This window comes from Bactrocera tryoni, chromosome 2 (genome assembly GCF_016617805.1).
Source record: "Bactrocera tryoni isolate S06 chromosome 2, CSIRO_BtryS06_freeze2, whole genome shotgun sequence".
Taxonomy (NCBI): Eukaryota; Metazoa; Arthropoda; class Insecta; order Diptera; family Tephritidae; genus Bactrocera; species Bactrocera tryoni.
Genome location: NC_052500.1, coordinates 6,944,237 through 6,965,405, shown reverse-complemented (window position 1 = coordinate 6,965,405; position 21,169 = coordinate 6,944,237). Strand labels below are relative to the sequence as shown.

The 21,169-nt window shown below is 33.5% G+C and overlaps 10 protein-coding genes across 12 annotated transcripts; 5 read left to right on the top strand and 5 right to left on the bottom strand.

The window, feature by feature from the left end:
• Nucleotides 1-335: 335 nt before the first annotated feature.
• On the top strand, nucleotides 336-2,475 carry LOC120768501 (etoposide-induced protein 2.4 homolog). The gene is made up of 4 exons (XM_040095225.1): nucleotides 336-575; nucleotides 640-932; nucleotides 997-1,671; nucleotides 1,741-2,475. The coding sequence occupies exons 1-4, from the start codon at nucleotides 561-563 to the stop codon at nucleotides 2,216-2,218; spliced, it is 1,461 nt and encodes a 486-aa protein (XP_039951159.1). The 5' UTR covers nucleotides 336-560; the 3' UTR covers nucleotides 2,219-2,475.
• On the bottom strand, nucleotides 2,355-3,862 carry LOC120768502 (transforming growth factor beta regulator 1). Its single transcript, XM_040095226.1, has 2 exons — nucleotides 3,628-3,862; nucleotides 2,355-3,573 (listed from the first exon to the last, which is right to left on the bottom strand). Exons 1-2 carry the CDS (start codon nucleotides 3,742-3,744, stop codon nucleotides 2,686-2,688), a joined length of 1,005 nt encoding a protein of 334 aa, XP_039951160.1. The 5' UTR covers nucleotides 3,745-3,862; the 3' UTR covers nucleotides 2,355-2,685.
• Nucleotides 3,863-4,163: 301 nt separating this feature from the next.
• Nucleotides 4,164-6,609, top strand: LOC120767196 (kelch domain-containing protein 3). Its single transcript, XM_040092997.1, has 7 exons — nucleotides 4,164-4,561; nucleotides 4,693-4,750; nucleotides 4,818-5,117; nucleotides 5,178-5,677; nucleotides 5,734-5,929; nucleotides 6,017-6,154; nucleotides 6,217-6,609. Exons 3-7 carry the CDS (start codon nucleotides 4,885-4,887, stop codon nucleotides 6,278-6,280), a joined length of 1,131 nt encoding a protein of 376 aa, XP_039948931.1. The 5' UTR covers nucleotides 4,164-4,561; nucleotides 4,693-4,750; nucleotides 4,818-4,884; the 3' UTR covers nucleotides 6,281-6,609.
• Nucleotides 6,610-7,121: 512 nt separating this feature from the next.
• Nucleotides 7,122-8,652, bottom strand: LOC120767191 (tubulin-specific chaperone C). The gene has a single exon (XM_040092991.1). It carries the CDS (start codon nucleotides 8,637-8,639, stop codon nucleotides 7,539-7,541), a length of 1,101 nt encoding a protein of 366 aa, XP_039948925.1. The 5' UTR covers nucleotides 8,640-8,652; the 3' UTR covers nucleotides 7,122-7,538.
• A 24-nt stretch (nucleotides 8,653-8,676) lies between these two features.
• LOC120767195 lies at nucleotides 8,677-9,074 on the bottom strand. Its single transcript, XM_040092995.1, has one exon. The coding sequence runs from the start codon at nucleotides 8,927-8,929 to the stop codon at nucleotides 8,693-8,695; it is 237 nt and encodes a 78-aa protein (XP_039948929.1). The 5' UTR covers nucleotides 8,930-9,074; the 3' UTR covers nucleotides 8,677-8,692.
• On the bottom strand, nucleotides 8,788-9,957 carry LOC120767194. Of its 2 annotated transcripts, none has more exons than XM_040092994.1 (3): nucleotides 9,722-9,957; nucleotides 9,058-9,208; nucleotides 8,788-8,880 (listed from the first exon to the last, which is right to left on the bottom strand). In XM_040092994.1, the coding sequence occupies exons 1-2, from the start codon at nucleotides 9,849-9,851 to the stop codon at nucleotides 9,072-9,074; spliced, it is 267 nt and encodes an 88-aa protein (XP_039948928.1). In that variant the 5' UTR covers nucleotides 9,852-9,957; the 3' UTR covers nucleotides 8,788-8,880; nucleotides 9,058-9,071. The 2 variants fall into 2 exon arrangements, with proteins under 2 accessions (XP_039948928.1, XP_039948927.1); XM_040092993.1 differs by having other exon boundaries at nucleotides 8,797-8,889; nucleotides 9,722-9,956.
• Nucleotides 9,958-10,243: 286 nt separating this feature from the next.
• LOC120767193 lies at nucleotides 10,244-11,386 on the top strand. Its single transcript, XM_040092992.1, has 3 exons — nucleotides 10,244-10,427; nucleotides 10,485-10,626; nucleotides 10,679-11,386. Exons 1-3 carry the CDS (start codon nucleotides 10,408-10,410, stop codon nucleotides 11,294-11,296), a joined length of 780 nt encoding a protein of 259 aa, XP_039948926.1. The 5' UTR covers nucleotides 10,244-10,407; the 3' UTR covers nucleotides 11,297-11,386.
• Nucleotides 11,380-12,915, bottom strand: LOC120767190 (putative nuclease HARBI1). Of its 2 annotated transcripts, none has more exons than XM_040092989.1 (3): nucleotides 12,808-12,915; nucleotides 12,517-12,751; nucleotides 11,380-12,437 (listed from the first exon to the last, which is right to left on the bottom strand). In XM_040092989.1, the coding sequence occupies exons 1-3, from the start codon at nucleotides 12,832-12,834 to the stop codon at nucleotides 11,518-11,520; spliced, it is 1,182 nt and encodes a 393-aa protein (XP_039948923.1). In that variant the 5' UTR covers nucleotides 12,835-12,915; the 3' UTR covers nucleotides 11,380-11,517. The 2 variants fall into 2 exon arrangements, with proteins under 2 accessions (XP_039948923.1, XP_039948924.1); XM_040092990.1 differs by having other exon boundaries at nucleotides 12,517-12,731; nucleotides 12,808-12,900.
• A 160-nt stretch (nucleotides 12,916-13,075) lies between these two features.
• On the top strand, nucleotides 13,076-14,483 carry LOC120769458 (AN1-type zinc finger protein 2A). Its single transcript, XM_040096468.1, has 3 exons — nucleotides 13,076-13,662; nucleotides 13,721-13,832; nucleotides 13,909-14,483. The coding sequence occupies exons 1-3, from the start codon at nucleotides 13,229-13,231 to the stop codon at nucleotides 14,089-14,091; spliced, it is 729 nt and encodes a 242-aa protein (XP_039952402.1). The 5' UTR covers nucleotides 13,076-13,228; the 3' UTR covers nucleotides 14,092-14,483.
• An 828-nt stretch (nucleotides 14,484-15,311) lies between these two features.
• On the top strand, nucleotides 15,312-19,643 carry LOC120769339 (UDP-glucosyltransferase 2-like). The gene is made up of 4 exons (XM_040096295.1): nucleotides 15,312-16,324; nucleotides 18,472-18,905; nucleotides 19,005-19,221; nucleotides 19,295-19,643. Exons 1-4 carry the CDS (start codon nucleotides 15,678-15,680, stop codon nucleotides 19,587-19,589), a joined length of 1,593 nt encoding a protein of 530 aa, XP_039952229.1. The 5' UTR covers nucleotides 15,312-15,677; the 3' UTR covers nucleotides 19,590-19,643.
• Nucleotides 19,644-21,169: the final 1,526 nt, after the last annotated feature.

The window sequence follows — 21,169 nt, the reverse complement described above, 5'->3', positions numbered from 1 at the left end:
AACTTACTCAAATTTATATTGTTATAATCAGCGTGGATATGCACACTTTTTAGTATATTCAGATAAGTTTCACAAGCTCCTCTCTTCTTTATACTTCCTCTATAATATAAGAAAGTAGTTTTGGATATGTGTAAAGAAGTTTGGTTACAATACTATTACTTAATTATTTCACATAATTAGTAAATTTTATAAACTTTAACCAATTGTTTATCGGTATACGTATTTACGGGTCTATTTACGGGTTAAGAAAATCAACCACTTAAAACCAATCCTGTGTCTGTTAACAGTGGCAACTCTGAAGTATATTAGCAAAACAAAAACAGCTGTCATTTTATTTTCCTATGTCAGTTCGCCCAGATTGACCTGAAGGAGCTCTAAGCCAATATAAGAATACATTTCGTTGGATCATTTACTTACTGCATAATTAACTCAATATTAAATAATCGTTGTGCAGTTGTTAGTACATTTTTCTAAATGCGGAAATAATTGAAAACTTAATTTCGCACGGGCTCACCTGAAAATTGCCATTGAGTTCGTCGCTGTCATTAAATTAATAAAAGATGGAAGCGATAAAGGCAAGTGGAATATCTTAAAAAAAAAATTTTTCTTAAATATGTAAAATATTTTCTTTGATAACAGAACATTTCGCTTGGAATAATTTACGGCCTTTGGGATAGTATAAGAGGCATTGGGTTGCTATGGCATATAGATGCAGAGATAAATAGAATAAATGAGGAAAAAGAAGCTGAAAGGCGGCGGCGGAAACGAGAAAGGGAACAGCGTCGTAACCCATCACCGACCCCGTCGTCAGCAGCTGCAATGGCTCGAGAGGAGCTTAAGGAGTTAATCCAACAAAGGGATATTCCGGACGAACGCAGCATAAATAGTATATTTAAACGTTCAGATAACAATGAATTGACTTCTAAAAAACCGTGAGTATAAATTGTGTATGTTTTTTGAAAACATTCGACTAAATCATATACTTTTTCCAAACAGAGAAAAGCGGATCGCTAAACAAGTGCTAAAATGTTGCCTATTGAATGGTGGTTTCGCTTGGCTTAGTATCGTTTTATTCGATCAATTTGTTTTGCCAATTGTCAAGTTCGCAATAAGTTTGTTTTTCAGCGACGATCCATCCAATTTTAAATATTTATGGAGTTACTTACAACCCGTTTTATCTGTAATTTTTGGTATGACGTGGTTATTACCCATATTTTTACTTAGTAAGTTTGTAAGCTCCTTGTGGTTTGCGGAGATCGCAAATTCCGCCTATCGTATACGGAAGGGAAAGCCACAGCTAATACCAAATTTCAGCAAATTATTAGCAGATTTTCTATTTAATTTCTTGGTACAAGTTTTGTTTCTTATACAAAGTATGCTCGTCAATTTATTACCCGTACCGTATATAGGTGAAATTCTATGTTTTATACATTTGAGTTTACTCTATTCATTATATTGTTTCGAATACAAATGGTTCAACATGGGTTGGGAACTACACCGTCGATTGAATTATATCGAAAATAACTGGCCATATTTCCTTGGTTTTGGAATACCCTTAACCGTACTAACCAACATGACCAATTCAATTATTGTGAGCAGCTGTATATTTTCTATATTTTTTCCACTATTCATCTTGAGTGGCAATGAAGCAATACCCATTGTCGATGCCGCGTAAGTATAAAATGTGTTTTTGTTAATGTTTTATGTATTTAATAAATGTATATTTTCTCTTTCTTTCAGTAATTTTTCAATACGCCTTTTTTCGCCCGTGATATTTACATCTAATTTGATATTCACACGTGGAGGTCCCCCCAAGTTGAATGCAGATAAATTAGTTCAGCAGAAAAAGCAACTACTAATACAGCAAGGGAAACAATTAGAAGAGCACAATTTGATTCAGCAGCATATAGAAAATGAATATTTAGGACGTAGTCGCAGTCGCCAAACTGATGAAATGCCAGATGAATCTTACAATTTACAACGCCAACATTCATCACGCAACTCTCATTCACCGTCGGCAAGCTCAAGCCAATATCGTTACCAACAGCCACCAAACCAACCTCGGGTACCATCAGCAATGCGCACCATAAATGCTTTTCCTGAACGCGCTCCGTTCGCGAATACAGTTCCAACAATTACACCTACACATATTTTGCCGAGAGCCGCATCGACTACCAGCTCATCTCAACATTCAACACAAACAGTTCGTCGCAGGTAGACGAAAATGAAAATCGAAAAATTAAACCACACAGCTGTCGACTACAAAACGAAACTGACTTGAAAGTATCGGCTGCTGAAGACAAACAACTGAATTATATCCAAATGGACTTTAAAGTGTGATCAATATCTTTTAGTTTCGTTTTATGTATATTCATACATAAGCTTAAGATAAGAAACGCTTTATGTGCTTGTTTCGCTAATACAAGTAATTTTCCCTTATAACACTTATGACAATTACATACATTTGTATTTTTAGAAGCTGATTTTTATTTACATATTTAGTAAGCATATCGCATATTAGGTATAAAATTCTCAATATATGTAGTAATGTAATGAATCGGACAATTTTTTTTACTGTTGTACGTTTTATATGTACATATACGTATAAATATACATAAATATACACGTGAGATAAACGATTTAAATAAATTTCTTTCAAAGTAACTTTTATACATACGCTTGCATTTATTTCAAGTCTAATAATTCATCTGGTGGTTCATCTTTGACTTCAGGCATATTGTGATACGTTGATACGGCGATCAGTGTTTGCAATGCATCAAAACTCATTGTTGGGTCCTTATCTTCAAGAAGAGATAAGTTTCCGTTACCATTTGTATCTCCTTCGTCTAGAAATCCTCGAAAATTCGAACATTGTGCATAACCACAATCCATTTGAAGCAGAGATTTTACAGTCGGATTAGCGAGTCCGAAAAACTTTTCGCCTTGAACCTGCAGCGGCAACTGCACCACATCGGCTAATGTACGCTGAAGTGTTTCCAATAAACCCTTATGGCAGATGTTAGCTGTTTCGCCAAAGAAAACACTGTCCAAATCATTGTCTGGTATTATTTGGAATTGTGGCATTCCAGCATTGTTAAGTATTTTACAGGTGTAAACACATTTTCGTTGTGGATCCTTTGGGTGGGCATATATACGGGTGGCAACATAACCAACTGGATATATCCAGTTACTTGTGTGGAAATTTGGATTTATGGGTATAATCTCACCAGGTGAGTGTATAAGTATATTACATAGATTGATTGGATACATAGGTTTTCCACTGGCGTCTAAAATTACTTTATCGCGCGGTTTATAACGTCTATCGACTTTTTCCTGCCCCTGCAGCGTTGGTAAACGTTTCTTGGGACCACGCTTTTTGGGCACCGAATTAACTGCTTTTCCTGATCCTTTTTGTTGCGAGTTGGGAACATCGTGCTGTTCCATTTGCTGTTGTTCTAAACTATCAATACCCTCATGACGCATAAGTCGTTTAATCAAATAACGACGCTCTTCGCGGGCAGTTGCCAAATCAGCTTGGACCTGTGCAACCTCATCACACAGTGCAGCATTTTCCTAAATGTATGCATATTTAATAATTTATAAGACAACCAAATACGGATTACTTACAAATACAAAATTTTTAATTTGACGTTTTAGGCGTTTATACTTTGATTTATACTTTAAATTCATTACACGCGTATATTGACTGTTTTGATAATGTAGCATTGTTTGAGGTTTCGACATATTGTATCAGTAGAAGCGATAATTTCCTTTTTTATAAATTTCTTTGCTATAATACTTTTGTAAAAGAAACTAGCGATAAATTATTTTTAGTCCATTTGTTTAGAATTTATTTTTGACAATTCAAAGTTTGTTGATGACATACAAACACGAATTTTCTAATAAATACAATGTTGTTAAACTTATGAAAAATTCCCCCTTTATTATCTGGGATATGAAAATTATATTCTAATAAAAGTTATCACGCACTTCAAAGTTATTCTTAATAAATCCATATTTTAATTTTAAAACTTATTAATATATATTATAAAATAAAATATGTGCTGTAATAATAATCTATAACAAATTTTGAGCTTTACAAAAGCAACAATGCACTTTCAATAAACAAAACCAAAAGTGACAAATTAATGTTAAAAGTCAAGCAAGAAGAAAAAGATAAAAGTGGAAACAGTGTAAAATAATTACAAACCCCAAGAAAGACTGATGTTTGATTAAGAAAGGGGTTTTATTGCTAAAGTCGTTGCTTTATATTGGTATATTTAAAAATTTTCAAGAATAAGTGAACAAAAGAGAATTATTTGATCGATTGTCGGATATTCCAAAGGTATAGATTTGTTGTTGCAGCTTTTGAACACAGAAAGTGAAAACTAATTACAAGGGCATTAAATACATAACGGAAGATACGCAAAGAAATACATAAAGGAAGCAAATCAGCTGTAAAGGAGCAAGTCTATTGTATTTTGATTTGTTGTTACTGGCTGTGATAATTTACTAAACACTGGAGATTATAATTGTATTTCTGAAGTTTATTCATAAATAGGTAAGTGGGCAATTAAATCGAGGTTGCTTATCCATTTTCGCAACCCAAGTTTACTTAATTATTGTATAAACAACTTAATTGAAGTTTCGCTGTTTGCCGCTGACCTTCATGCCGCTTTTATTTATTTATAGTTTAACACTTCTTGTATATTACGGGATTTCAAGCTTTTGCTCATATCAAAAAGTGAAGGTAGTATTAACTACATTTAACTGTATGATAATTTATTCATTCTGCGACATCTATCTAATCAAATCAGAGATAGCTGTTTACTGTTATCGTCTTGGACACAAGTTCATTAATTTTCAAAGCTAATTATATTCAAAATGCAATGGATAACTCACTTAGATGGGGGACCACGTCGAGTGAATCATGCAGGTGCTTGTGTTGGTGATAGAATTTACTCCTTTGGCGGTTACTGCACTGGAGATGATTATCGTTTAAACGAATGTATAGATGTTCATGCGCTTAACACCAATACGTTGCGCTGGGCGCTTGTGCCTCAAATGCGTGACGAAAATGGTTTGCCGTTAAAGTATCCTGAAGTGCCGTTTCAACGGTAAGTAAAGTACAATAATACATATAATATAACAAAAAAATATATAATTTTTTCTTTCAGATATGGTCACACAGCTGTTTCATACGGAGATAAAATTTTTATGTGGGGTGGTCGTAACGATGATCAATTATGCAATATTTTATATTGCTTTGATCCACAAACTATAAGCTGGTCTCGCCCTGATGTGAAAGGTGCTATACCAGGCGCACGTGATGGTCATTCAGCATGTGTAATCGACGATTGTATGTATATTTTTGGAGGATTTGTTGAGGAAATAAATGAATTTTCATGCGATGTACACTGTCTTGATTTTCGGACAATGGAGTGGCGATATATACAAACATTTGGTGCACCACCGTCCTTTCGCGATTTTCACTCCGCAGCCTCCATATATGGCAGGATGTACATTTTTGGTGGCCGTGGCGATAAGCATAGTCCGTATCATAGTCAAGAGGAAATGTACTGCCCAGAGATAGTGTTTTTAGATATGAAAACTAAAATGTGGCATAGACCATCCACCACTGGTAAAGTGCCGGTGGGTAGGCGGAGTCATTCAATGTGTACGATATATTTTTTTTCAAACCATGTGAACGTCATTAATTTACACTTTTTACAGTTATCTACAATGGTCTCATTCATATATTTGGAGGCTATAACGGTATTTTGGAACAGCATTTTAATGATTTTTACACATTTGATCCAAAATCCAATTGTTGGAATCTTATAAAACCTTTTGGACAACCACCAACTGCGCGACGACGACAAGTTTGTATAGTGAAAGATAAAAGGATGTTTCTTTTCGGTGGCACCAGGTGAGTGATAAAAATTTTAATATTCAAACTGTTTCCTTTAAAATAAGTCATCCTAAATAATTTTCTTTGAATCATCACACTTTTCAGTCCACATCCTCATGACAGCCTATTAATAGACAATAACGACACACATCTCTTAGACTTTGAGCCTACTCTACGTACATTGGCAATTTTAGCTGTAATAAATCATCGTTTGGATACGACGTGGCTGCCTAAAAAGCTCAAGTAAATAATTCCAAAGTATATTGCGAATTACGTTTTTAATTTAATAATATTATACTTTTCAGAGAAGAAATACGCTTAATGACGCAGCCGAACTCCTTAACTCGGCCACTCAACCATGCTGGTTAGCTGAAAATGCAATAAGTAATATTCCTGACATTAAATACAAAACTGTCCTAGAAACCAAGCGTGCAAATTCTCATTTACATACATACCTACACACCAACAAGAATTAATAGGAAACCAAAATAATGGAGAGAGAAGGAAAGCAGCATTTTATAGAGCAAAGAACATGAAAAATAGCTTAGCTATAAATCATTCGCACTGTTCCGCATTTATTTTTGTTTTGCACAAATTTTAATTTTTTCGTTAATTATTGTTTTTCGCACAATGTTCATCTAACATTTAACAAAGCATACAATGAAGTGTTTAGTTTTGTAGTGTTTTTTTCTACGTTTATCCTCAAGTTCATCGAGTTTTAAATGTTACTAGCCTTTTTCTTAATTGCCCAGTGCTTGTATGAGTCACATGTTTTCGTATTGACTTGGTTTAGTAGTATATGTAGATATTATCCCTATAGATTATAACATAAGAATGAAAAGGAAATCAAAATACTTTACAACGACAAACTGAATACGTAAAAACTACCTACAAGTAAAAACAGTAATAAAATTAAAATGTTTATAAGGCAGTAATATGTATCATATACATTTGAAAAATAAATATGTAACAATTAATAATCACAAAAATGTTTAATTACTTCTTCTTACTTTCCTGATATTTTTTCGAATTTGTTTCAAAATTGGAATTTGAATAAATAAGGGTTTTATGTGCATAAGTTGAGGGTTGTTGGATGTCCGATAAGATGATATTAAGAATAATTACCAAGTGTTTCAATTTCTAAACATTTATTATTAATGTGTTATCCTATGTAAACTTTTTTTCGACTTCCCAGTTAAAAACATTTCCATTTTAACTAATTAGTATTTTATTGATCATTTATTTAGTAAATAAAAGGAAAGTGTTTCTACAGTCTAAATTTTTACAGCAAGGACATTTCCAAAAAACCAACCTGCACTTATAATATAACAATTTACATACAAATAATTCTCATACAAAATATCTTTCCAACGCATACCACATATGAATTAAAAAACATTGCCATTTAAATGTACAGTTGTGTATATTATATATATAATTATGCCACCTTATTAACTGGAGTTGCTGCTGGTGTTAATTGCAAGAGACAAAACCTTTCTTTAACGGCAGTTGTAAACAAAGGTAAATACTCAATAAGCAACAGTAGTAGCAACAAAGCTAGAGTTAACCATATAAAAATCCGACGCCAATTTACTGACATTTGTTGACGTTTGTGCTTTATTATACACTATAAAAATTTAGCTTTTTGTTGCTTTTGGCTACGCAGCTCACTCCAGGAAGGCAAGGGTGTATCTTTGAGTAGCGTCCAGTTAGGTGACGGTACATCTGGTGACAACCAATTAAAATCTGCGATATCTGTATAATTGTTTTGAGCTTTGTCTAAGCCTGCCAATTGAAAGTCTTCATCGATTGTAGCGTAATTATAATTATAGTCTGCTATTTCAATTTGCGTACAGTCTTCAATAATAGCTCGACATGTGACGTGTAAATATATGCGACAATTGTTTGAAGAATGTAATCGTAATTGTTGGCAAGCTAAAGCTAGCGTTGTACGCTCGCAATTTTCAGCGAATAGCGAACGTGAAATTGGCCCACAAAGGAATGTACAGCCGATGGCTTGTGATATTTGTACTGATCCTGCATGACCACGAAGCTCAACAAAACAATTTTTTAGATTAGAAATTGTTATATCTTTATTACTTAGTTCATCCCCTTCAAGGCAAATATATTCATTTTCTCTATTCGATAACGTCCAGGTGAATGAAGTGCTGTCAGTTTTTGATTTTTCTGGCATATCAACTTTATCGGTAGAAAGGTTCACAACTTTTGGATTGACTAATACCTTCGGTGCTACTTTTTTTCCACTGAATCCAAACTTCTTTTTCGGTATCAGCCGTAATCGACATTCTTCGCAGCTACTACTTAAGTCATTAAGCGTATTCTGACAGGCTTTAATTTTAAAGTCTGTCAGAAACATTGTTGATGTGGTAAGATAACGTTGCAATTCTTGGATTTGTATTGTTAGATCGGCAAATATGCGTGTTAAATCCGCATTATTAGATGTTTTTCTATCTGTAGCAGCGGATATTTGCGAAATATTTTGTATTTGTTCCTCTATTGCTCTCGTACGTTCAGTAAATGTTTGAGCAAAATAATCAGTACCTTCCAGTTCGACATTTTCCTTATTACGTTGCTCTATTTTTACGTCCAAATAATTTTGACGTTCTTTATTACGCTTATTTAAACGCTCCAATATGTTTTCCTTCTTAGAATCGGAATTCTCGCCACTGTTCAAGGTAGTGCCGCTGTTTTGTAAATTTGCGCTCATTTTGCTGTATGTGTTAACGTAGAATCACTTTCAAATTGGTGCTGATTTTGTGTTTACTTTTCCTTTTTCTGCATGTAAATTGGCGGTGCTTCACCAGTGGCCGCCTCGCGCATACGTTGCATAAACTGTAACTTTTTAAGTTCTTCGTTGGTTAGATGTGCTGGACCTCCCGTGGCTTTTATGCGCTCTAGTTTCTCCTCAGATGGTTCGGTAAGCAACATAAGCCCGTAGCCAACGCCGCCTGAACAAACTAACCAGATTAGAGATTTAACATACGGATTGCTTGCCATTTAGAAATTTAATTGAATTATAGTGGTGATTAAATATAAATAATTATATATAACTTTTACACCAGCTCTAATTTTAGACTTGGTGATAGTTTTGTGGAAGTATAGATTTTTTAAAAACGTTAATGTACCAAAATTGTTTTGATTATTCTCGTTTTTCGCTCTCAGCTCGCCAGACTGCGGAATCGATTTGCCTCAAGTTGCTATTACCCAAAATCTCGCCCACTTTATAGTAGTAATCTAGAGCAAATGGGAAGTTATCGTTGATATAGTGGCGAAACTCTGAAAGTATGGATATATAATTTGATTTAGAATAAATAATAAGGATATGAATTAACGTTTACAACAAAATGTTCTGAAGTATATTACAAAATTTTTTTTAAATATTGTATTTAGATTTTGTTCACAAGCAATTCATTCTATTGAATATGAAGAAAGTTCAACCGAAAATAATTGCATTTCAAAACAAAGAAAAAACATATTGTTAAGCAACCAACACTCTTTTGCGTCTAGAAACACACATCAAACGATTGTCACCCACACTGTGCGCACCCGTCATGATTCATCCACTATACACCATATTTCTTATTGTGCTAACTTTTGTACATAACTTTGACGTAAACTGTCGTCATTTTTATTACAAGTTTTTACAATAACAAATTTAATAACAAACCCGTATTGTGTAACAATTTTTAACAATTTATGTGTTGTTTTTTTTTCATATTTCGTTCAAAACTTTAATTAGTGATTCTTCATCATTTATTTAATGTTGTGTAAGAAGTTTTTTTCGCTTACCACGATTTGTGTTCATACGATAATAAACTCCGTAAGAGGCTGCAAAGCAAACAGCTTCTGCAATGAATATTACTTTAGCACTTCCTTTTATGAATTTCCAGAATGCTGGTTTGGGAGATTTCGGCAACATTACAGCAAAATAAAAATATATTAATAGTTTTTTAGCACTTTGAAAAAAGATTTAATCATTTCTTTAACTACACGCTTTTATTACCATTAGCTTGACAGATGCTTGTCATTATTGAGGTGTTCTATTAAAAATATGGCAATGTTGTTAAAAAATAATACCAATTTATTAACCTTTGCAAACACGCAGGACATTGATGGCTTTTGATTAGAATCTCTAAAATTTTAAACGATTTTCCTAAATTTGATTATTTTTAATTTTTAATTAGTTTTGTATATTGCAATGGGCTTCTTTTTTGGGAGAATGTTCAGTTGTCAAATTATTTTTTAGTTTCAAATTGTTTAATAATATCAGTCGCAATAGTGTAATTATGTTACTTGGTAGCACTACGCATCAAGTCGGGTAACTTGGCGAGTTGTCGCTAGTCTGATATAAATCCAAGTTGATGTTTACATGTTTTATTATTTACGCCAATTTACGCGTTCAAGTTTTTTGAACACAAAGTTAAGCAGCTTGCATAGTGATTTATTTTAATCATCTTCAACAACCTAGAAACAATATGTCCTCCGATGAAAAGCAGTAAGAATCATTTTGTTATATATTACCTACATAAAAAAATAATAAAAAAAATTGTAGAAAACGTAAACGGTGGAGTGTGCGCGAAACAAAAAGCTTACTAAAATGTTATTTGGCTCATAAAGATGAGTTTGTTCACCACGGAAAAAAGAGGTTGGCATATACACATGTTTTGGAAGACATGATAGCAGACGGCTTCTCGGTAAGGAAATAGCATATATATGCTTTATATAAATAATAAAAAATTGATATAGGATCCATCGGCAACGGTAATTACATTGGAAAACAAAATACGGAGTTTACATTCCACATATAAAACTGCGAAAGAAAATGAAGCCAAAACCGGCGTATCGCCAAACAGTACCCTATGTATGGCAGAAATGGAAGAAATTTTTGGAGATATGGATTCCGGTTCAAATGATCACCGGCTTCAAATGGGCATAAACAGTGGAAATGCCTTTACAATGTCACCAACAGATACCGTTTTTACAGCGCATAATGTATTAATACCAGATCTATCTTATCCGGAATTACATATAAAATCATCACCACCTTCTTCCCCTTCGCCACAACTCGAACTTAAATCGTCACCACCATCTTCTCCTTCTTCATATACACCTGTGAAATCACCAACGCTACCAACTGCATTACCTCAAACACAGTCTGCATCTGCATCATTACCGCAAGTTTCAAATCGACGTCGTCGTAGAAAAACCGCTCGGGAAATTTATTATGAGCAGAAATTAAAGATCAAACAAAAGTTAGCGGAAAATAAAATTGAGGAGAGAAGAAGGCTAAATCAATCTATTCTTGAGGTACTTAAGGATGTTGAAATGAAAAAATTAGAGATGCTGAAGGCGTATTTAAAGTAGTCTTTTTATTAAACGTTAGGTGAATGTTTTCCTAAAGGGGTTAAATTGTTTTGAAAATTTAATAAATTGTGAAACAAATGATATACATTATTTTGTGTGCTATTTATTCAGTACTTTGTAATGCTTCCTATTTAAAAATATTTCCTTGACTCACTATATACATACATACTTATTCTATCTCTGTGAATTGTTGATTTTCTGAAATAATTTATTTTATATCCTCATATTACTTTGTATTCTTGTAAATATTTAAAAAGTAGATCGCGTCTGTCCAAATAAATATCGTCTTCAATGAGTTCTGCTTTTATATTGTTGTCTAATTTTTGAAAGTTACCATCTTTAAAGTCATCTATAAGTATGTCATCTAAGTCTATACATATATTATGAAGAACACAAGCACTAACAATAATGTTTACCATGAAACATAAATTCATTTGTTCTGAAAAATGCTGCAACCTTCTGAAGCGTGCCTTCAGTAAACTAAAGGCATTTACAACCACGAGATGGGTAGATGAATGTAATTTATTGAACAGTCTTTGACTCATAGTCAGTTTGTTGTCTTTAAATTGTGATACCAACCAACTAGTAGAGGGATAAGTTGAATCACCTAATAAGAAGTAGTCCTTCGGAAATAATTCTTGCCCCTCCAACTGTGCTTTAATAAATAGATTGGATCTCCGTAGAACTTTGCTTGAATTCATCGATCCAGGTTCGCCACATGATAAGTCGGTAAATCTTTTGTCTGGATCAACTACTGCTTGCAGCACTAAGCTGTAGGTATTTGCTCGATTCAAATAATTTTCTTTATTATTGTTTGGCGCTTTTATTTGTATGTGAGTACAGCCGATGACTCCAATTATTCCTCGTATATCGTTTTTGTTCTTAAATTTCTTTTCTACCTCTTTTGCGACGGCACCTTGTGGCCACTTTATAAAATTATGCCCACTTGAAATAATCCAAGACGACAAAGTGTTTATAATATGCCAAGCTGTTGAATTTGAAATACCAAATAATCTGCTGAGGTCTCGAAAAGTTACCGTATGGCCTATATACCAAATATATAAATACACCTTAGTTCTGGGCGTCACCCTTGCTCTTCCACCAGGATTTGTGCTTTTGGCTATAGTAGCGGAATATTTCTCTATGAAAAAAAAATATATACTATGTTAGTAAATATAACAACATTTCATTTAACATATACTTTAACTATGGCACTATACCAATTAAAAATTCTACAGTTGAACGTCGAAGTCTCATGTGGGTCCTGAATTCACTACTGCTGTAATTGTCGATGACATCACAAAAATTGTCACCCTTGACGGTTTCCTCTCGTTCGGAGTCATCGGAACTGGATGAGGACTCGGAACTAGAACTTGATTGCACACTGTCTAAAATATCTTCTATTCTGACCATTCCACTCATGAGAAGCTCTTCCCTTGAAAAGAAATTAGTTATCTAAAGGGAATAATTAGTTAAAACACAAAACTCTAAAAGTAAACTAGATTATTTACCAAGTTCGATATGTTGTTATTATCCATTCCTTATAAATCTACTTAATATCTAAACTTTTTAACATAAATATTTTAAACAATTATTAAAGGACAAGTACACAATAGGGTATACAAATTTTTTGCTATATATTTTGTCATTAACCCTTATAAATACAAGCAAAAGCGCCAAAAATATAAAATAACGATTTGTACAGGTGGTCGCTTACAGTGAATGGTAATTTTCTTAAGCTCAAGAAGAAGGAGAAAAATAAATATATTTTTGACAGTAACACTTTGACATTAGAGTTTTAAACAATTTCACTTTTATTGTTTAGTCATCATATTATCTTACGGAAATTTCCTGATTTGTCTAGAATATTTGGTCACAATTGTTACATACTTTAAATAGCAGCATTCAACCTAGTGGGCATTTAGTTTCAAAATGGAGTTTCCACATCTCGGTCAACACTGCAACGAATCCACCTGTAATCGCTTAGATTTCCTGCCATTTAAATGTGATTCGTGTACTAAGGTATTTTGTTCGACGCACTTCAATTATGATAACCACTCGTGTACCGGTCCACGTCGTAAAGATATGCAAGTTCCCATTTGTCCATTGTGTGGTGAGCCAGTACCCACAGCGCCAGGTGTCGAACCTGATATAACAGTGGGTCGTCATATTGATCAACAGTGCAAATCCGACACAAAGAAAATTTATACAAACCGTTGCAGCTATAAAAACTGCAAAAAGAAGGAGCTTATTCCAGTTACTTGTAGAGAATGTAGAAAAAATTATTGTTTGCGTCATCGGCACACTGCAGATCATGAATGTAACAGTGTAACAAGTGGAAATGTAGATCAGCGTGCTTTAGCAGCGTAAGTTGGTACTTTAAATGATTATATTTTTTGAAATAAACATCCGTTTCTATTTTAGTAATGCTGCTGAATATCGTCGCACAAACAAGCCAACTTCACTGTTCAACGCTCAGCCAAAACGAAATGCAGTACCGACTGGCACACAAGTGCAAAATATTCAAGGAAATATGGTAATTGATAAATTCCAATAAGAATTACTTGCTAAATGCCTAACACATTCATTTTATTTATTTTTTTCCCCTTTAGACAGAGGATGAAGCGCTGGCGCGGGCACTCGCATTATCAATTATGGAATTAGACGAAAATGCGGATCGAGAACGTCGTAATCAAGCTGCTTCGAATTCTTCAGTACAAGCCAATGCTACAGTACGTGTAGGCGGTCGTGATGGACAAACCACAAATGTCAAGGACAAATGTTTACTCTCGTAGTATGGGTTCACTGAATTATTAGGATTTAGATGTTTTATAGGCTGTATAAGATTTAATTTACGATATCTAATTTAATGAATGAATATTATATTATACACGCATATGCATTTAATATAAAAATGTTTAAGAATTTAAAACACTTTTTGAATGCTTGTGTGGTGCACCGGCATATACATACTTAATGTATAAATAATAGGTATTTGTATTCAGTTAGTAAAAATGCCTATTTTCTTATACATATTTGGTAATTAAGTTAATAGTAGCGGAGTTCAATTTAGAAGACTTTAATATCGACGTCGCATTGCCCATTGTAGCGGTTCATTGTTGTACTTGATTTACAAATTGTAGTTGTTCGTTTTAAATAATATAAACGCTTATATATTAAAATAAATCCATAAAAACTCGTTTTAATAATTGCTGAGAATTTAGTACACATGTGTTCGCGCCTTCATTATTTAGTAAGACAGAGCAGAGTACCACCCTCCGGATCTAGACTTTTCGTGTTTAACTGATAGAGATATGTATCTTCTATTATAAGTTGCCTCTTGAGTCCTGGGTCTTTCCGTTTTCTCATGTCATGCCTTAATATTTGATTTAAAATTTTTTTAATTTGTAATCCCGACCATATAAATTAAAAATAATTCTCAAATTTCTAATCCAAAATACGGGATCTTTCAAATTTCGAGCGTAGCTGCTTCCGTTAGGTCTCATATATTCTTTACAGCTTTTGTCTAGTCATGAAATCGCATTTCGCACAATCAATCTTGTATTTATTTTTTGTTGTTGCAAGTTAGCCATTATCTTTTAGGTAATTTGTTTTTGCTAGTGACTGCTGTCACTTGAAACATGATCATTAATTAGCAATTAAATAAATTCGTTGAAATATCTAACTCTAATTTAAAAAAAGAAAAATTCTGTTTTTTTTTAAATAGTTCGGGACACAAATTTGTATACCCAAAACATGTAAATCTGTAAACAAGAGCTTACATACATACATGCATACATTTGAATGAACGCTCGTGTGACTTTTGCTATCAGTGCGGAGCATAATAGAAACTCTGCTCTCTCGGGAACAATAAACAATATTAAATAGGTTAATGAAAACAAATCATACATACATACATACATAACTACTTAAGTGCCCGACAAACGTTTGTGAAGATCGCTCTAACATACATACATATGTATGTATTTATTTACATAAAACCAATACAAATTTAGATTACGAATGCATATTTTGTATAATTTTGAGGGAAGAGCAATTCAGTGCGTTTTGTAGTCAGTGATTGAGTAGACAGCGGGGCCAACGCATCCCAGAAGACGACAGCTAAGGCAATTTGACTTATTTGGCTTCACCAAAAGCTCTCTTGCCGGCATTCTTTTTTACACGTGTTACCATATTCTGGTTGAAATAAATTGATTTTCATTAGATATATGTACATACATATATGCATACATAATATACAGTTACTCGGTGTAAATTCTTTCGGAAAATTCTTTAAAAGTCAACAAAAGTTATATAACATCGATGATATAGTGATAATATAGTGTGTGAATACGTGAAAACCGCAAACCGTAGTACAAATATGGCCAAATCGATGTTATTGATTTATTTTTTGCTGGCTCTAGCGGGGTCTCCGACAAAAATCGTTGCTGGCGCTCGCATACTCGGCATATTTCCCCACTTTGGCTACAGTCATTTTAAGGTATTTTTCCCCCTATTGCGCACATTGGCGGAGCATGGTCATCATGTCACCGTGGTCACACATATTCAAGCGCCCGCTAATACCACCACCAACTATGAAGAATTATTGTTAGGAGGTCAAAAATCCACAAATATCCTGACTTTCGATCATGTACTACCGCGACGTCCGTTACACTATCTTATATTGGAAGCAGAGATTTTGCATAAAGAGGGACAGAAAACCTGTGAACTTTTCTATAAGAGCGGTCATATCGAAACGATACTGAAAAAACACGAACAGGAACCATTCGATTTGGTTATCACCGAGTACTTCAATTCGGACTGCCAGTTGGGTATACCATATCTGCTGGAAGTGCCGATAGTGGGTTTAAGTAGTTGTTTACTAATGCCTTATTTCTACGATCGTATTGCCTTGCCTGATTTCCCCTCTCACGTACAATCTGAATTTGTCGGCTTCCCGGAAGAGTTGAACTGGCATGAACGTCTACTGAATTTCGTGCAAGCGAATGTAATCAAGAAGCTTTATCGGTAAGAAATTATCAAGTGCCATTAAGCGACACAATATAACTGCAAATGTTAACATTGTAATCACATACGCTTATAAACTTAGACGTGGGGATCACCTTAGATTAGTATTGTTATCAATTATTACATGAAATCGGAAGATATGTGATGAAATTAATTTATTTAATAAAAGGGATATGTTCAGGAGGAAGGAAATACTAAGTATATTGTAGCCGTACTTTTAAAAACCGTAAAAATTAAGAGCGTAAACTTACACTCGTGGCCACGCAAACCTTACCACTATACTTTCTTAAATTTTTTTCGAACTTTTTCGTTCGTTCGGAATTTTCTTCAATTTTTTTTTATGTTTTTAGTAAGCATAAGAAAACTAAATTATATTATCTAATTATAATTATAGTTCTTCATTTATTACGTTTAATGAGTAAAACACAAATTAGCTTTTCTGTTCTTATACAAAAGCGGCCTATTTTATTGTTTTTAAGTGATACACCTACTAAACTTCGTGTTTCAATAAAAGAAATAAAATAAAATATTAATTTCAAATATAGTGTAAATGAAATAACATTTCGAGCTAATTTTGTAAAGCTCAGTATCTTTCAATTGATTTATCTATAGCTGAAGTTTTGTTTTTAATTTTTAATATTTTTCATTAATAACATACATAATTTATTTCTAAATAAAAAATGTCTATACCGCAAAAAGTACCGCTATAAAATGTTGTCAAATATGCATAATACTTGAAAATTTTGAGTGGTAAGGTTTGCGCGGCCACGAGTGTATTTGTAGATGTCAGTATTATTAAACCCCGAACAGGCAATACTAAGTTTGCCACCAAGTTTATAGTTTTCAGGAGAAAATATAGGATACCTTATACAGTTTATTGTATGTACATACTAGTATGTATAAAAGATCACAGCGACGAGCTGAATCGATTTAGTCATTTTATCTGTCTGTCCCTTAGTTTTTGAGAGATGACTTTGAAATTTTGGCCATGTTCGTTTCTCCTCAAAAAGCTGTCATTTATTTGTCGAAATCGACATCAGGCTACTATAGCTTATAGCTGGCATACGAACTGAACGACCATAATCAAGTTTTTGTATGGCAACCTTTCTCATTTGAGAATTATCTTCACGAAATTTGATAGAAATTATTATCCAAGACCATCTACAATCTTCCAACACGTTGTTCAGACCGAAATGAAGTTCTTGTATGGAACATTTTTTGTGAATTCAATTATAATTTCAATTTAATAACTATGAGCATAAAAAACATTTGATTATTGAGATCTACGAAGACATACAAATAACATGGCAAAGCAATTACAACATATGAATATGTAAATTGGTAAGCTCATGCTTAATAAATATATACGAACGATGTGCTATCTGTATATATGAATGCATGTATATTAGAGGGATCGGAAATATTAAGTGGAGCGGAGTGCGAGGACATCTGCTTAATTTTTCACACGCCAATATGATCAATAATCTTTATTTGTATCAAATAAAATAACAATTCAGAAAGTAATATATTTAATGCTAATAAATTGATTGAGAACTAAAGAGTTATGTAACAAACCCTTTTTTCAAAACTCCCAAAATCAACATGAAAGTGAAAAAAATAATACTGTACTACTTCCTTTTAATTTTCATAAATTCTAACCAATTGCCAGTCAATTAACCCAAAATGTGAATTTATGAATAATGCTCCATTTAACCACCATTTCTCTGTATCCACTTTGGCTTCCTTATCATATATTTCTATAATTGTTTGGCAAGATATTTTTAGAATAACTCCTACAACTGAATATATCCTTGCTGGCATTATAAGATTTAAAAATTTACATAAATAAAGAGCCTGTTTCGATAGTTTTGAACATATGAGAGATCATGATAGATATGTTTGAGAAAGGTCATCAAATGATTACCGAATGCGGGGGAGTTTAGCTGGTGTTTTACTAATGATACTTAGTAATGACACAAAGATCATAAAAGTTAGTATTCAGCCTTTATAAAAAAAAAATCGTTTTTAAGTTTGTCTTATACAAAATAATTATACTCAAAACAAGAAATCCGTACGTTTTTATTTTTGTCGAGACTTAGCTGAAAACTATGTTATGTTAATGTTAAAATCTATGTTATATTTTACAGTTACCGCACAAATTATTACGATCGCAAAGTGATCAACAAATATCTAAATGTGGATTTCGATGTTGATGATTATGCCAAGCGTAGCACCAGCTTAATTTTGGTCAATCAACATTACACCCTACACGGTAATAAACCGTTAACTTCGCAATTAATCGAAATGGGTGGCATACATATTGATGAGACAGCACTAAAAGCGAAATTACCAGATGAAATTGAGAAATTCTTAAAAAATTCACCTGCCGAAGGTGTGCTATTCTTTAGCTGGGGTTCTTTGGTACGTTCGTCTAGCATGCCCAGTGAGAAAGTGCAAACGATAGTCAAAGTACTCGAACAACAGCCTTTCAATGTAATTTGGAAGTGGGAGACCGACGAAGTGCCAACGAAAAGTAAGAAGTTCCTCTTCGTCAAATGGGCGCCACAATTCAGTCTGATCTGTGAGTATGATGATTACGCAAGCATTAATGATGCATGACATTAAACATATATGTATGTATGTATTTACATAAATATTGCATTTATATAATTTCCTACAGGTCATCCCAAGGTGAAACTATTTTGGGGGCATGGTGGCCTACTCGGCACCACTGAGAATATATATTGTGGCAAACCGTTAATTGTCACACCGCTCTACGGCGATCAAAGCGTCAACGCATACGCGGTCCAAAACCGCGGCGTGGGCTCCATACTATTCTTCGACGATATTAATGAAAAGAACTTAATAGCGACGCTTAAAGAGATGTGCCGCAAGAGGTGAGTTCAGTGCTTGTTCGTGTGTATATTTAGATAATATGTTTTGTAATATTCTTTAATATTTTTCTTCAAGTTATGCTGAGAATGCTGTCGTGCTGTCGCACTTATTCCGCAATCGAGACATGAAACCGCTGGACAGAGCCGTGTGGTGGGTGGAAAATTTGTTGCAGGAGAACGGCAAAGCTGCGCATAAATTGCTGCAGACAAAGGCGGTAAAGCTAAATTGGTTCGTCTATTACTCACTGGACAGTGTGTCGATTATTTTGTTCGGTTTGGCGTTGTTCATCTTCATTGCGCGCGCGATTTTGCGACGCTTGTGTGGCCTTTTCAAAGGCGGCAAACAAACTGGCAAAGTGAAAACTAAATAATTGCACTAAATATAGATATTGCTGAAAATAAAATTTTTGTTTTATATTAATGTACAATTAATTATATTTTAATTTAAAAGTTGTAATAATTACGTACAACGGTTAGGTGAGTAAAATTATTTATTATACTCTGTAGCAACAGGTAATAATGCTCTGTAGTAATGCAACATTTTTGGGAGAAAAGAAAACGCTATAATTAAATAAATTTTTATGTGTGTATTAGGGTGTTTTTATTAACTATTTTTTTCAATCCCTTCATGAAATTTCCTTGGAAATATCTTAAAAAAATTCCAGAAAATTTAACCCTTAATATTAATAAGGCATGTAAAGATTTTCTACTGAAAATGCACGAAAATCGCGATTTTTCATCATTAAATTTCTATAGCTCAGAGGCGTTTTATGGCATCGCTTTGACTTTAGACACGTTTTGCTCAGAATTAAGCACTCTGCAAAGTGACCATTGCGACCAAGTCCTAACTCACACCGGCGAGGTAGTACGAGCCTCTAAACCTGATTTTTCCATGAAACTTGCGTTTTTTTTTTAATTTTGAATTTTATCGGAATTTTTAAATGACAAGTTTTTGCAAGCGGGGAAATAAATTAAAAAAAGAAAAAAATTAAGTTTTTATTGAATTCAGACTAAAACTTATATGTTACGAGTAAACTAATCATTAAAGTAATTACCACCAAACAGCAATATGCACTAATGATTGAGCTGTTACAGCAAAAACCTGAGATGGAGCAGGGTTTTACCAAGTGTCCTAAAGAAGAAGATTATTCACAGCTGGAATACCGTAATATATTAAGGTTGTAGTTTTTATTGTTGTAACAGGATAATTTGAAGCTTGTTGGACTTATTTTTTATTAGGTATGGCTAGATTGGAAGGCCATCAAGGACCTGCAGTCCAGCACTGTTAAGACGTACTTCTAAGAATGTTGGAAGTGGAAGAAAAAAATTGCAGCAATATCAAAAAATAATTAATTAAATAAATACTTAATTAAAAAAAAAATTAATATATTGTGTTAATATTTATTTAGGATAATATATTCGCGTAAGTGTTTCACATATGGCTTCTCTGATCTGTGAAGCTGCATAAGCTATAAGTTGATGAAACAATTTAATTACTTTCTGTAAAAATATGTGGTTCTGAAATATTTTCTAAAATTTCATCATTTACGCGATAGTATATACAAACGTTGTGTAACTCTGCCGCAACATTAACGATTTGAGATGCTTTCCATGGCTCGTAATGAAGCTCACGAGCACTCAGAAGATATCTAAATTGATTTTTAAAAATACTCATTGTTCTTTCTACAATAATTCTCGCTTTTGTATGTATTTTATTATACTTCTTTTCTGGGCTTCCTGAGAGAGCGGTACGGAATATAAAATGATTTTGAAAAATTTGTAAGGCTTGCTGGAAATTTTTGTAACATACATTGTATACATACGTACATATGTACAAGTATAATACCCAAAAGCCAAGAATTTCGGTAGAAAACGTAAAACCGAAAACAATGGATGAAGTAAATATACATGTGTATGTATAGATGGCGATCTTAAAGAACTTGCATTCGCC

Bases quoted from the DNA above. Each gene is read 5' to 3' on its own strand.
- LOC120767194 (XM_040092994.1), bottom strand. From the start codon at position 9,851: ATGTTGCCGAAATCTCCCAAACCAGCATTCTGGAAATTCATAAAAGGA. The intron at 9,209-9,721 runs GTAAGCGAAAAA...CCATACTTTCAG, and splicing joins TCGTATGAACACAAATCGTG to AGTTTCGCCACTATATCAAC.
- LOC120767191 (XM_040092991.1), bottom strand. From the start codon at position 8,639: ATGAGCGCAAATTTACAAAACAGCGGCACTACCTTGAACAGTGGCGAG.
- LOC120767196 (XM_040092997.1), top strand. From the start codon at position 4,885: ATGCAATGGATAACTCACTTAGATGGGGGACCACGTCGAGTGAATCAT. The intron at 5,118-5,177 runs GTAAGTAAAGTA...TTTTTCTTTCAG, and splicing joins CCTGAAGTGCCGTTTCAACG to ATATGGTCACACAGCTGTTT. The intron at 5,930-6,016 runs GTGAGTGATAAA...CACACTTTTCAG, and splicing joins TTTCTTTTCGGTGGCACCAG to TCCACATCCTCATGACAGCC.
- LOC120769339 (XM_040096295.1), top strand. From the start codon at position 15,678: ATGGCCAAATCGATGTTATTGATTTATTTTTTGCTGGCTCTAGCGGGG. The intron at 16,325-18,471 runs GTAAGAAATTAT...TATATTTTACAG, and splicing joins GTAATCAAGAAGCTTTATCG to TTACCGCACAAATTATTACG. The intron at 18,906-19,004 runs GTGAGTATGATG...AATTTCCTACAG, and splicing joins GCCACAATTCAGTCTGATCT to GTCATCCCAAGGTGAAACTA.
- LOC120767190 (XM_040092989.1), bottom strand. From the start codon at position 12,834: ATGGATAATAACAACATATCGAACTTG. The intron at 12,752-12,807 runs GTAAATAATCTA...TATTCCCTTTAG, and splicing joins ATAACAACATATCGAACTTG to ATAACTAATTTCTTTTCAAG. The intron at 12,438-12,516 runs GTATAGTGCCAT...TTTTTTTCATAG, and splicing joins AACTGTAGAATTTTTAATTG to AGAAATATTCCGCTACTATA.
- LOC120767193 (XM_040092992.1), top strand. From the start codon at position 10,408: ATGTCCTCCGATGAAAAGCA. The intron at 10,428-10,484 runs GTAAGAATCATT...AAAAAATTGTAG, and splicing joins ATGTCCTCCGATGAAAAGCA to AAAACGTAAACGGTGGAGTG. The intron at 10,627-10,678 runs GTAAGGAAATAG...AAATTGATATAG, and splicing joins TGATAGCAGACGGCTTCTCG to GATCCATCGGCAACGGTAAT.
- LOC120767195 (XM_040092995.1), bottom strand. From the start codon at position 8,929: ATGGCAAGCAATCCGTATGTTAAATCTCTAATCTGGTTAGTTTGTTCA.
- LOC120768501 (XM_040095225.1), top strand. The intron at 933-996 runs GTGAGTATAAAT...TTTTCCAAACAG, and splicing joins GAATTGACTTCTAAAAAACC to AGAAAAGCGGATCGCTAAAC. The intron at 1,672-1,740 runs GTAAGTATAAAA...TCTTTCTTTCAG, and splicing joins ATACCCATTGTCGATGCCGC to TAATTTTTCAATACGCCTTT.
- LOC120769458 (XM_040096468.1), top strand. From the start codon at position 13,229: ATGGAGTTTCCACATCTCGGTCAACACTGCAACGAATCCACCTGTAAT. The intron at 13,663-13,720 runs GTAAGTTGGTAC...TTTCTATTTTAG, and splicing joins GATCAGCGTGCTTTAGCAGC to TAATGCTGCTGAATATCGTC. The intron at 13,833-13,908 runs GTAATTGATAAA...TTTCCCCTTTAG, and splicing joins AAAATATTCAAGGAAATATG to ACAGAGGATGAAGCGCTGGC.
- LOC120768502 (XM_040095226.1), bottom strand. From the start codon at position 3,744: ATGTCGAAACCTCAAACAATGCTACATTATCAAAACAGTCAATATACG. The intron at 3,574-3,627 runs GTAAGTAATCCG...GCATACATTTAG, and splicing joins AAATTAAAAATTTTGTATTT to GAAAATGCTGCACTGTGTGA.